The 13,228-nt window shown below is 51.7% G+C and overlaps 1 protein-coding gene across 1 annotated transcript; it reads left to right on the plus strand.

Annotated features, from left to right (window-relative positions):
* Positions 1-6,532: 6,532 nt before the first annotated feature.
* On the plus strand, positions 6,533-10,168 carry LOC130872426 (uncharacterized). The gene has a single exon (XM_057766290.1). It carries the CDS (start codon positions 6,533-6,535, stop codon positions 10,166-10,168), a length of 3,636 nt encoding a protein of 1,211 aa, XP_057622273.1.
* Positions 10,169-13,228: the final 3,060 nt, after the last annotated feature.

The following is a 13,228-nucleotide window of genomic DNA, read 5'->3' on the forward strand; positions in this document are numbered from 1 at the left end:
TACACTTGCAAGGAGCCAACCTCAAAGGACCAACTTCCTTAGCTATCTATACCCTCAAGGACACTACAGCTGGAGGGGCATGTTCCTCTGGAGGAGGAGTTAATCCCAACTCCTACCTCTACCCTATGCTCTGCCTAACACCTCATGGTGTTAGGAACTGGAGTGCTGGGGAGCCTGGGCCTAGGATATAGATCTCAATGTTATCTCTCCTTTGACTAAGCCCACCCGCCATGGTCTCCTCCACTCCTGTGGTTGGATGTCTCCTAGGTCTGTAAGAAGGGAAGGCTCAGTTCCTGTGAGCACCTTAGAAACATTCTGTCACTGAGGGACCCCGGATTTGGAGCCAGAGCTCTTTCCTAAATGCGGTCTCCTTGGGACAGCAGCCATCCAACTGTTTTCTACCCATATTGCTACCTGTCTTGGTATCTTGGACTGGAAAGAGGTTCTAGGGATCCAAAGAACCCTGAGGACATGTGTGTAAAGTGTGACAATGGACCCTTCTGCTGGGAAGCAGGTGTGAAGGGGAGGGTCCTGGGAGTGGAAGGAAACTGCCCGCCCACTCCCAGGCCATTCCTGGTGTCTCAGCATCGGGCCAGAAGAAGTTGTGGCCGTGCAGACCTGGTCACTGGCTGCTTGGCCTTATGTTGTTGAAGACAGGACAGCTGTGTTGTTCCTTCCGAGAGTTCTAAGGCATGAGTTGGGGTGATGTGAAGGGCTTGTTCCCCACTGGCTCATCTGTTCACTAGAAAGGAAAGGTGACTCTGGACGGAAGTAGAACTTAGCATAGAAAGGGGTCCCAGAGAACTGAGTGAGAAGCAGAGCTAAGGGGGTAGGCAGGTTTCCTATTTAGCTAGAATGTGGAATTTCGGTTTGATTGTCACGTGGTGATACTTTAGGCTAGCACCAGTCCTGCTGATATACCATTAGCCAGAAAACCCTCATTTGAAGGGTAAGATAAATTCTTTTAGCAGTTAGCCCATTAACATGAACTTCCTGGACCAAAGGCCTCCAGGGTCAGAATTATCCAGGAAGGAGCTCCAGTTAAACAGGTACTGGGGGTACTAGTTTGTACCCCACAACACATTCAACAGCTCCCAGGCTCTAAGCTTCATTTTCAGCCATCTGATAGTTCCAAGTCTATATAGGCTCTAGATTCTAAGGTGTCAGGAATTGAAACTGTTTTAGGATTTCAAATTGGTGCCTGAGCTACTGGGGCAGGGGCAGGGGGTCATATAGGGAGGTTCTAGGTTTCCAGAGGGGTTTGACATACTAGGAGTTTTCTGAATGGCCTTTTTGACTGAGCAAGGCTGGACTGCCTCTCTTCTAGCATGTGTGTTTAAGTGCATGTGCATGCATGTGTATAAGTACATGTGTGTGCATATGTATGTGCACGTGTGCATGTGTATGTATGTGGCTGGGAGATTGTTCAGGTACAGTAACTGACTAGTGGAAAGGAGAACTAGGTTAATGGCCTTGCCAGGCCTGGGCCTCCCACCAGGTTAGGATGGCATGATTAGAGTTTTCTTCCAGGACTCTAAAGTCCAACCTTCCCACCAAGAGCTGTGGACAGCAAGTTACTAACCTTTCCAGTCAGGCATGATTGTACACACCTGTAATCCTAGCACTTGGAGGCAGAGGCAAGAGGATCAAGAGCTGAAGTGTAGCTTCGGCTACATAATAAGCCCAAGACTAGCTTGGACAACATGAGATTCTGTTCCAAACAAATGAACATGTCTTGTCTCCTTCTGGGACAAACCAGTGGGGCCGAGGGGCAAGCAAATGCCAACAAAGGCAAGGGGAAGCCATGGTGGCAGCTGGGACTAAGAAAGCAGCTGATGACTCACAGCCTCCTGACTGCCCATTGGTGTCACTGTCGTCTGGCACCTGGAAGGCATGCAATGAGTGGACTGACCTGCTTTGAAGGGGAACCATAAGTCTGGCCTGAGATTCCCAATATGCTTTGTCGCACTCTTGCTCTATTGGACCACAGGGGATCTGGCCTGCGGTGATTCCTATTTTGAGTTCCGTTGGTAGGAACTGAGTGAAGTTACTGACTCATTAAAGGGCATCGGCATGGGTACCGGCAGAGGGACCAGTGAGTACCAGTGTTCTCAGTGTCAAAGAGACACCCCCCCCCTTCCTTCCAGTTGGCTTAGCCATTTGCACAGGCTTGCAGCCAGCTGTGGATTTAGCATCCAATAGAGAAGTAGCTGATAGCAAATATCACAGGATTCAATTAGCTTGGAAGCCAGCACTCCCTCTCCCATGCTACTAGTGCCTCCAGAGATGTTGCTCTGCCTTGGAGAACTGGAGGTCTCAAAGGAGTTAGCTCCACCCCTGGGCTCTATGGCAGTACTGGCGTTGTTCACTCATTAATAAGTTTTGCCGACCTGTTCTGTCAAGAAGGCCCCTTCTCAAAGGGGAACATGAATACCCTGGGCAGTTCCAGCCACCCTGTCAAGTGGGCATTCTGGTCTCTCTATCTCGTCAGCTCCTCTCCACAGGGTCTAGGTCTTTTCAGGTCCCTGGCTCTCCTCACATCCCCTCTGCAGGCTTGGTTGCAAATCTCTGCGCTGTAGCCATGAAGTCACGTGTGCTTTTGGCAACATTCCTTCACCCCTTACTTATGCTGGCTTCTGGATGGGGGTCTGCTCCTGGTAGAGGCAAGGCGCAGCCAGCTGTGAGCAGTAGTCAGGGCGGCTGTGCCATTGCCCTCCCTCCGGCTGATGCGGCTGGCTATCTTTCACGCAGAGTTACGTAAGCTTGAGTCAATTGGGGCTCAGAGCAGTTCATCGTGGGCTATTTTTAAGCTGCAACACATCACAGCAGAGGGGTCACTGCACCGGCGGCTTGCAGGGAAGGTTGTTTAAACATCTGTTATTTAAATTTCTCTGTGCCTAGAGCTCAGAAGCCATCGCCTTCCAACACTAGTGGCTTCTGCCTTCCACACCCCAGATTCCACATCGCCTCACCTTCTCTAAATTCCCTGAGGCTGCGGGGGTCTCTTCTCTGGCTGTCCTCCTCTGGGGTGGTGGAGGTGGAACAGGTAGCAAGAGTTGCTAACTCCCTTACAGACTAGCCTCGCCTCCATGGAATGAGTGAACCTTGGCCAGGATAAACTGCAGGGCTGCCAATGGTCTAGGGCTTTAGGGTCTCTTACATTGCTCCAGAGAGGAGTGGAAGGGAGCATAGAACTAGGAAACTGAGGCCCTTCTCAATTTCCAATCAGCATCGAGACAGGGTTGGGTCACAAGAACCTTTAGGGTCATTTCAGAAGCCTTCCCTTGTCTGGGCTCTGCTCTGTTAGATGGGATGTCCTCCCTACACAGATCTAACACAGCAGATCTGCAGCCTTGGGAGCACTTCAGCTGATGTATATGGCCCAGAGAAAACGCCCCAGGGAAATAAGCCTCAGTTTCTGATCCATTGTTCAGTATAGGACTACACCACGAGGCCACTGAAGGCGCCTTCTGATCTTAGGTTTTCCAGCCGTCTTTTCCCAGATGTCTAGAGCGTTCTCAGGGCCCCGAGTGTTGAAGGCAGGTGTACTGGAAGGCTGCAGAAGCAGGGTTAAGAGCTAGCTGCCTCTTAAGGATACAGCAGAACCTGAAATATGGTCTGTATTGGACAAGCAGGCCAGGCTGACCTCGGGGTCACAGAACTTCTGGTAGAACATAATCTCCCCTCTCCCCTCGTTGCCCTTTCTGTCACTTCCACATTTCCTAGGGCCCTATTAGGTGACAGGGCTTCAGCCTGATGCATGGGGAGAAAATTTTCTCCTAGGGTGACTGGATCTTCTAAGGTTGGGTCTCCCACAGTGCCTGTTGGGAAGGTGGGGTGAAGTGTAAGAGGGAAGGCCAAGCTGGGCATTTGCCTTCCCAGGGGAGACACTGACTTCACCCTCAAACCGAATTCCTCAGCTTCTCCTTGCCACCCCTTCCACCCCACCCTCCCAGGCCTGCAGCCTGGGGAATGGGCTTAGCCTGGGGGGGGGGAGGGGATTTCAGGTTACCATGGCAACACATTGGCCCTCCTCACTTCCCGGAATCAGAAATAGAATTGGACGCCCTTCTTCCTGGAGAGAGACTATTTAAAAAACAAGTGGGGGGGGGGAGGGCATGGGGGCACTATCCTCAGAAACCAAGCAAAGGGGTCCTAGATTGGAAGTGTCCTCACCCTGACCCCCTCAGCTGGGTGAGATCAGAATGGGCTTCAGTCAGTCAAGAGTTCCGATGACAGTGTGTGCAGCTGGACCATCATCCAGCTCCTGGGAGGGCACTACTGGCTTAGCATCCATACCGAGAACATAACCTTTCCCAGGCCCTGAGCTGCTTGCGAAGTTACCAGGAGGGAAACAGGTACAAGAGAGACACAGCTTTAAGTGTGAGGCTTGGGGCTGCAGCTCCCCGGAGCAAGGCCCATTGGCTCTCTTCCAGCAGAGCTCATTACTGCATGGCCTTGGAGTGGCACCCAGTGGTAGCACCACGTGTTTCTACAATATGGGTCCAGAGTCAGGGACTCTGGCTTCCATGTCTGATTCAACTCCACAACTGCTTTCTGGGCCATGATTTCGGCATCTGTAATATAGATGCCAGAGTGCCCAGCTCGTTGAACGGCTGTTGGGCTGTGTCCCATGGGGCACAGAGAAAGAATGGGATCACTCCTAGTCACCCTTGTCATAGCTCTAAGGTATGTTCACTTCGCAGGTGGGAAGGGCTTTCCTGGACCAGACCCTTCAGCTGGCCCTGCTCTCTTCCTCTAAGAGACCCCAGGGTAGTTGCTCACAAAGAATTCCAGGTTTGGAAAATGGGGTTATTCCTCACTTCTGAACGAGGTAGAGTGAGCTCAGTCATCAAGTAAGCAGGCAGCAGGGGTGAGGGTGTCTCTTAGGGCATCCTACCTCACTTCCCATTCTTCCCAGGTACAGCTCAATTTTTATATCATATAGATATTAGAGTCTGCTACCAGCATCTTCGTCACGGGAAAGCAAGTAGCTTGCTCAGATCCGAGATTAATGAATAGTGTTCTGCAAGGATGTGTGTGTGTATGAAAGAGAACCTGCAAACCCATTCCCAGGCACAGCGCAGTGAAAAGCAGTTTGGCTCCTAGGAATCCAAGCTGCCTGTTCCCTATCTTAACTGAAGAGGGAGGGTGGCACAAGGGGCCTAAAATGTGGCTGAGTCAGGCTTTGCCCAGCAGCCAATCAAAAAGGTGCGGATGCAGCACAGTGCCAGCCTTAGTCCCTGGTCACATAGCCTCGCACCCCACGGCCAACTGTAAACACTATTTTTAACCTCTGTGAAAACATGCTGCTTTGGAGGAGGACAAGCCGACAGCTGCATTCTCCACAAACCTGTTTCCTGGGTGGCAAGACTGAGCCCTGAAGGGAACACAGCCCTGGAAGACGGGGGGCATAGCCCTAGAGCTCAGAGCTGGAGGGGAAAGGAGGATCTGACTGCCCAGGGAAGAACTTCCAGAAGTAGGCCCATGCCAATGACCTGTCCTCTATCTGGAGAGCAGTGCTGAGCCTCAGGGTAGCCCTGGATCTGAGATCCAAGTAGATTTGGTTCCTTCCTACCTCTCTGTTTCCCCATCAAAGAAAAGCAGGAGAATTACTGAGCAAGCCTAAAAGCTTACTTTTTTTTTTTTTTTTTTTTTTTACATGTCTACCCATATCAGGAGCTTTGTCTAGCTTGTCCTTCCTGTACATACAATACTGTTCTGAGCACACACACTGTGTGCTCAGTCTCGCACCCGCCATGTCCTGATTGTGAGACTGGTCCAATCCTGCTGTATCCCTATAATTCCCCATCTTGTAAGTGGCACTTCGTTAACACTGTGGCTACCGCAGCCTAGCCCTGTGCCTAATGCTATGCTCTCATTATGGCCAGAACGAAACGGACACAATGTGACAAGAGCTAGAACATTCTGACTTGAAGATTCTGAGTGGAGGCCCCACCTCCACCACCCTCATACCCACTCCTCCAAGATACCGGTCCTGGGCTTCAGGGACATGTGGCTCTGGGGAGGGGGCTCTATGAGGCACAGGCAGAGGAAAACCATCTGGAGCAGCAGAGACTGCCAAGGAGCTGCTGTCCCTGGAGCGGGAGCAGAAGCAGGGAACACAGGGGAGGGGAGCCTGGGGCTGAGCCTGGGCCCCTCACCCTCTACTATCAGATAAAGTAGTAAAGAGGCTTTGTTCTTGCAAAAGGCCAGTGTCAGAGAAGCCCTCAGGCTCTTCCGACTACTCTTCTTCCTTGACCTTACCTTAGCCTTCTCTAGGACACTGTCCTTACTCAGGGGCTGGCCTGATTGGTAAAGGAAGGACAAAGCTGATCTATAGCAGTCTAATGTCATTGAGAGCCCTAAGTTCCTCTGCCTTCTAAAGTCTCCAGAGAAGCACCATCTTCAGTGGGTGGGGCCCCGTTACCCCATACTTCAGGTCATTCTTCAGGTCACTGGGGGCAGTGATTGTGTGTGGTCACCATGGCAATGAAGCTGGGGGCAGGGCACCAGGGCATGGAGCAGGACTATGGAAGCCACCAAGAAGGTGGGGGGCCCTGATCCATCGGGCCCCCAGGGCCATCCCCTGTGTGGCAGTCAGCAGCCAAAGGGTGGCTTCAGAGGGTCCCAGGGACCATGGACGAGCTCAAGATCCCTATACTCGAAACAGGGTTTATCACTGTCCACCGGAGCCATCGCTGATGTGGGCTGCAGCTCAACCCCCCAGGCTCCCCTCCCTCAGCCTATTCACCCACTACGCCAGGATTCTGCTCAGGTCAGTAATTATATACAGGGCTCTCAGGACACCCCGAGATTATCCTCTTCTAACTCATTTCCAAACCCTGCTGTGGGAACCCAAGAGCATCTCCTCATAGACGATGGGACTCAGACTCTACCACTGTGCCCGCACAACGATAGCACTGACGACAAAACCCAGTATGGCTTCAACCTCTCCCAGATTCAGTTACAGACTGGGAGGGAAAGCAAAGCTCCAGCTAAAGTTCTGGTAGGCTGGGGCAAAGGAATCTGTAACATTAGCCAGATGCTCCCTGTAGATCCCAGGAAGAATCGATGCCTACCCTACCTCTCGGGAGAGAGTGGTGCAGTTGAAGGTCGAGATCCTTTGCAGACTCTGGCTCAGGCTCCAGTCCAAGTTCAGGGGCTGGACAAGGGTCCAGGTCTGGCTCAGGCTCCTACCCTAAATAAGACGGCTTCTTCACCATTATTGCCTCTTCCAGCTTCAATTCAGGCTTCTGCTCCAGCTGTCACTGCAACCCCAGCACCTGCAGCAGCTGCAGTTGAACCTTATGCCTCTAGTCCTGACCACCTGACTGTGGCCACTAAAGACCTGCCTCTTGATCTCAAGAACCAATTGTCCGTTCTCTTAGATTTTCCCAAAAAGGAGAAAGTGTCCTTTCCTCTTAAGGAGACTCCTTCCACTCCAGCACCTACTCCAGGAGAGTTTCCAGCCCACACCAAAGAGCAAGAGGTTGCCAAGATGTGGCTACCACCCAAGCAATCTGAGGACCCTGTAAAGAAATCTCCAATCCACACCTCCAGGCTAGATACCTCAACACCAGCCTCAGAGTCTCTTGATGCTCTCAAGACACAGAGAAGTAGCCACAAGATTTGCAGTTCTCAGCCAGATATGCAGCCCCCCAAAGCCTGCAACAACAACAACTGCTCCAATGTGCCACTGCCTGCCTATCAAGGGACCTGCAAAAAGCAGTCCCCACCGCAGACTCCCAGAGAAGCCATGCAGATTCCCATTTCTAGTGCTCCAACCTGCCAGCTCCAGGGTGCTGAAGAAGACCATGTACTGGTATTTGATATGGCCACAGGCAACACGAGGATGGGGCTGCTATGCCACGATCCCACGGGCTCACGGGCAGTGCTTGTAGGTCTCACACCCAACCACCCATCGACTCACATCTCTGAAAATATGCTGTCTGCTCGGACATTGCCCAGGCCAATCCTCTCCCCTAACAGTGATCACCCCAGCATGTGGTCCACCACAGCCATGCTATCTAGCCCTGTGCCCTCAAGCCTCTCAGCAGGAAGCTACCGAGAGGTAGCCCTGGCTTCCAAGGAGGCCAGACACAACCTAGAGGTGCAGAATTCCTCTGGCCCTGAAACCCCTATCAGGATTGGGATGCTGGCTAGACCTGTTGTACCGGGCACACCCCTCCAATATGGTGAAAGGATACCAGACCAAGTTCCTGATCCTAGCTTGTCCAAATCTGAGGCTGAAAAGATTGACCCTGGCCGCACCATCTGGATGTTGGATTCTCCCAGGATACAAGATGGCTCCACAGTCCAGACTAGAAAATTGCAGTGGATAAAGCCAGATACTACTTCAACAGCCAATATCCAGACAGTGCTCAGATCTCCACTCCAGGAGAAAGTAGGCAGCAATAACCAGGAAGAGGTTAATTCTGCTCAGCCTAGCGGCCCTCAGGCTGAAGATATTGGTCAGAGTTTCCTCACTGGGCAAAACCTCCAGGCTAGACAGCTACCTGTAGCTGAGCAGGGCTCCCTATCTGGTCAGCACCCCTCTGTCAAACAGCATCCCCTTTCTAGTCCATCTTATCTTGGTGAGCAGACTCCTCTTTCCAGGCAACTTTCCCTCACCAGACAGGTATCCCTCACAGTGAAGTCCTCCACCACCAAAGAGCCCACCTTTACCTCTGGGGAGTCTGTCCAGCCCTCCACCCAGGGCAATCCTACACACGTGGGAATTCTCCGAGTACCCTTGGTATCTGAGGAGGCCTGCATTTATGTGAAGAGAGATAAAGTTGGAAACAGCAGTGCCCAAAGATCCAGCATACATCCGCTCCCATCCTGGCAACCGGCCGACTCCCACAGGACCTACCAGGAACAACTGTCCCTGATGACATTTACAGGTTGTAAGGACTTGCCCATATCCATGGTGGGCACTGAGTCCCAGAGTGGACATCCGTTCAAGCTGTCGGCTGAGGACACAACATGCTCACCAGAGGTTGTGCATCTGGGTCTTCTCCGAGGGAACTGCTATGAGCTAGTATCCGCTATGGATGCTCTACAGGTACAGTCACCAGTGCTTTGCCACCACTCACCCAGTCCCTATCAGAACATGGCAGCCATAGTGATTGATACAGGCACAGGATTTACCAAATGTGGACTAGCTGGCGAGGACCATGTCCTCAGTGTGGTCCCCTCGCAAGTGCAGATGCTGCAGCATCCAGCCCAGGGCCAGCCCCAGTATGTGGTACCTGAACACCAAGAGGGCTCCTACTCTGTACTGAACCGAGGAGTGGTCTCTGACTGGGATGCTCTAGAGGTGCTGTGGCAACACCTGTTTTACTGCAAGCTCCGGGTGCAGCCTGAGGAGATGGCTGTGCTGGTGGCTGACTCCCCCATCTCACCACGTACCAACAGAGAAAAGGTGGCCGAAATACTCTTTGAGCGTTTCCATGTGCCGGCTATGCAGACAGTTCATCAGGCTCTACTGACACTCTATGCTTATGGGCGTACCACTGGGCTGGTGGTAGGGAGCGGCCATGGGACCTCCTATGTGGCACCCATCCTCACTGGGGACCTGGCTCCACTTGACACCTACCGGCTAGATGTGGCTGGTTCTGATCTCACTGATTACCTGGCTCAGCTGCTCCTGGCAGGTGGCCACTCACCACCCAAGACAGGACTTGTCAGACAGATTAAAGAGGCCTGCTGTTATGTGGCTATGGATATGACCTCTGAGATGGCCCGAAATCAGTCCCAGACTCAGGTGGAGCTTGTACTCCCAGATAAGCAAGTTATCACACTGGGGTCTGAGCGCTTCTGTTGCCCTGAGGCTCTCTTTCAACCCAATCTGCTAGGTCTCAACCAGCCAGGCCTGCCACAGCTGGCTCTGCTAAGTATTAGTCGACTGGAGGCCAACCAGCAGGAACAGCTGCTGGCCAATGTGGTTCTGGAAGGTGGTAGCACCCTGGTCAATGGTTTCCCCGAGCGCCTGAGACAGGAGCTGGGCCCTGGTGCCACCGTGCTGGGTTCTCCCCACCGTGCAGTTGCTGCTTGGCTTGGGGGTTCCATTATGGCATGTCGGGACTCCTTCCAAAACCTGTGGCTCAGCCGCAGGCAATATGAAGAGGAAGGCCCATGGGCTATCTACAAGTATCAGCTGTGACCTCATAAACATCTGGTTCTGCTTGCTTTAAGTACTCTTGCATGTTTTAGGTGGAGGGTGGTTTGGGGAAGGTAAGACTCCAGACATGGGGTCAATGAGGGGCATCCTGGTTCTTCCAAGGCATACCTAACCTCAACATTCAAGAACCTCATGAGCCTGGAAACCTGCCCTTTCCAAAGACCCCCAAAGCCCCTTGGTTATCATTATCTCCAATCTGGCTTGACCTTTACTGCACCCCAAGGGCAACCACAGAAAATGGCTGCTGTGGGGTTTTGCCCTGTTGCCCTGACGACAAGTGCAATTACCCTTGATTGCCAGCTTGTTGCCATGGTAATTTCAAACATAATGTAATAACCCACACAGCCTAGAGTGAGTCATGAGGTGGGGGTGGGGGGCAGCCCCTTCCCCTAGCTCCAGAAGGAAGGATTGCTTCCGGCTTCCTTCTTGGACCTCCTTCTGGGGGCTGAGGCCAGCAACATGGACAGTAGCTGAGCAATTCCAAAGATGGCTGCGGGTATGAGGCATTGCCCCCAAGGAGGGTGTCTGTCAGTCTATGCTTCTTGGGAAGAACCTAGTAAACAACACAAACACCTCAGACTCTACACCTTGGGAGGGTGTTCTAGCTGGGTTATCAGGAGCTTCAAAATAAGAGGTCATAAGAGTACTGCCTTTGGTGCCCAGGGTAGGAAGCAGCGAGGGCAGGTGAGTGCTGGATCCCAGACGGAAGGCACAACTAGAGCTAGGGTAATAAGGCTCTTTGGATGCTGAAGTTTGCATCTTATCCTGCCTCTTATTTTGACACTTTGACCCTCTAGCTTTGTTGGGAGCTAAAACTATATACTATGGGCTCCTTTCTGCTTCCTAGACTCCCCTCCCCTCAACCCAGGCAACTTTTGAATGCTCAGTGGTCAGAGTTCTCCTGAGGAGGGCTTTTGCAGAGGCCATTGGTTAGACCAAAAGACATTTTGGTTTTTGGAGACAGGGTTAAGAGTTTTTATTATCCCTATGGCTAATGGATAGCTGGAAGCCGTGTCCCTTCACCCAGTATGGCTTTGAACAGAGACTATGAAAGTAAAGTCTGGGGTTGATTCAGTTCATGGCCTGGAAGAGCAGCAAGGATAAAATTAAGTTGGCCTTTTAAAAAATTATCATACCCCCTTTGTGTGTGTGTGTGTGTGTGTACACGTATGCAGGTGCACATTTGCATACATACGGAAGCCAGAGGCTACCCTTGTGTTGTTTGTTCCTCAGGCAACATTGACTACTAGTTTGCTCCTGTAGCAGGATCTCTCACTGGCCTGGAACTCATGTATTAGGCTGACTGATTGGCCTGCAAACCCCATATAGCCACCTGACTGCCTCCCCAGCACTGGGGATCACAATACTCATCACCATGCTTGGTTTTGGGGTTGTTTTGTTTTGTTTTTTGGAAGACAGGATTTCTTTGTATAGCCCTGGTTTTGTCCTGGAACTTGCTCTATAAACCAGGCTGTCCTCGAACTCACAGAGATCCACCTGCCTCTGCCTCCCAAGTGCTGGGATTAAAGGCATGCGTCACCCCTGCCCCACTTTTAAACGTGGGTTTGTGGCTAGAATCCAGGTCCTCATGCTTACATCGCAAGCACTTAACTGACAGGTCATATTGCTGCTTGTCCAGAGGGCAGCTGGAGACTGCCTAAAGCCTAACCCTTGAAGCCGATCCTACCTTGTCTATGTTTCACCGGGAAGCCGAGGGGCAAGCCATGCCTTCAGGTCATCCTCAACAAACAACATAAACTTGTCTATCCTCACACACACATGAAAGCAAGGGGCTGTTCTGGAGTGGAGCTCAGAAACAGTCAATGATATAAAGTCATCACAGACCTGGCTTACCCTGGGCACGATCCAGCCTTTTCCTCTGTCTTGCTCAGACAGCTTGATTCAGGCTCCACGATCCCAAGCTTTGTGTCAGACAGGAAGGGGAAGCACAGCTCCAGGGACTAGTTGCTGCATCCATGCCCTTGTGCCAGCAAGCACGCCTGGATGCACAGGGAGCACAGACACACGTGCCCCTGGGCATCACTGCACACAACACACTGTGCTGTTTCCACCTCCCTTGGCATAAGAGAGCATACATATTCACGTGTACACATATACCCTGCCATGTGCTGTCACCCACACACTGTGCACAGGACCAAAAAGAGGTGGAGTACTGCCAGCAGCAGGCAAAGCTCTGGGGAACCACCCCTTCCCCTGACTTGAAAGCCCTAATCCAGCTTCTTGGCCCCCATGCTTGGATAAATTATGATCCTTGAGAATGGTGGAAAACATGATACACGTGGGTTATGCAAGCCATGTCTTGGCTATACCATAAACTCAGAGGCCCAATAGAAAGGAAGGATAGCATGCCAGGTCTTTCATTCACTCTGCAAACCTTAGTTGAGCATTGTGAGATTAGAGATGGGCTCTGCCTAGCTTGCCAAAAGATTCCTATCTGGTTCTGGGGCAGTTGTTATGATCAAGACTACTCAGTAAACAAGGAGCCCAGATACAATGACAGCATGGCCTAGAGGAGATGACCAAAGGCTGGGAAAGATAGAAAGAACTCAAGCTGCCCGGCGGTGGTGGCGCACACCTTTAATCCCAGCACTTGGGAGGCAGAGGCAGGCGGATCTCTGTGAGTTCGAGACCAGCCTGGTCTACAAGAGCTAGTTCCAGGACAGGCTCCAAAACCACAGAGAAACCCTGTCTCGAAAAACCTAAAAAAAAAAACAAAAACAAAAAACAAAAAAAAAAACAACCCTCAAGCTGGCTAGTGGTGGCACACTCCTTTAATCCCAGCATTAGAGAAGCAGAGACAGGTGGATTTCTGTGAGTTTGAGGACAGCCTGGGTTACACAGAGAAACGCTGTCTTGACAAAGGTCTGAAGGGTTCAACAAGCCCCTCTGGAGGAAATTATCCAGAAGCCTTGAGACATCAATTCTATGGCAATCTTCTGGTTCCAGTCCCAACTTTACTTGGTTGTTCCCTTCTGTCATCAGTTTTGGGTAGTGATGTAAGGAACCTCAATCATCATGTGA

The sequence above is a fragment of the Chionomys nivalis genome, chromosome 4 (assembly GCF_950005125.1).
Source record: "Chionomys nivalis chromosome 4, mChiNiv1.1, whole genome shotgun sequence".
NCBI classification, from domain to species: Eukaryota; Metazoa; Chordata; class Mammalia; order Rodentia; family Cricetidae; genus Chionomys; species Chionomys nivalis.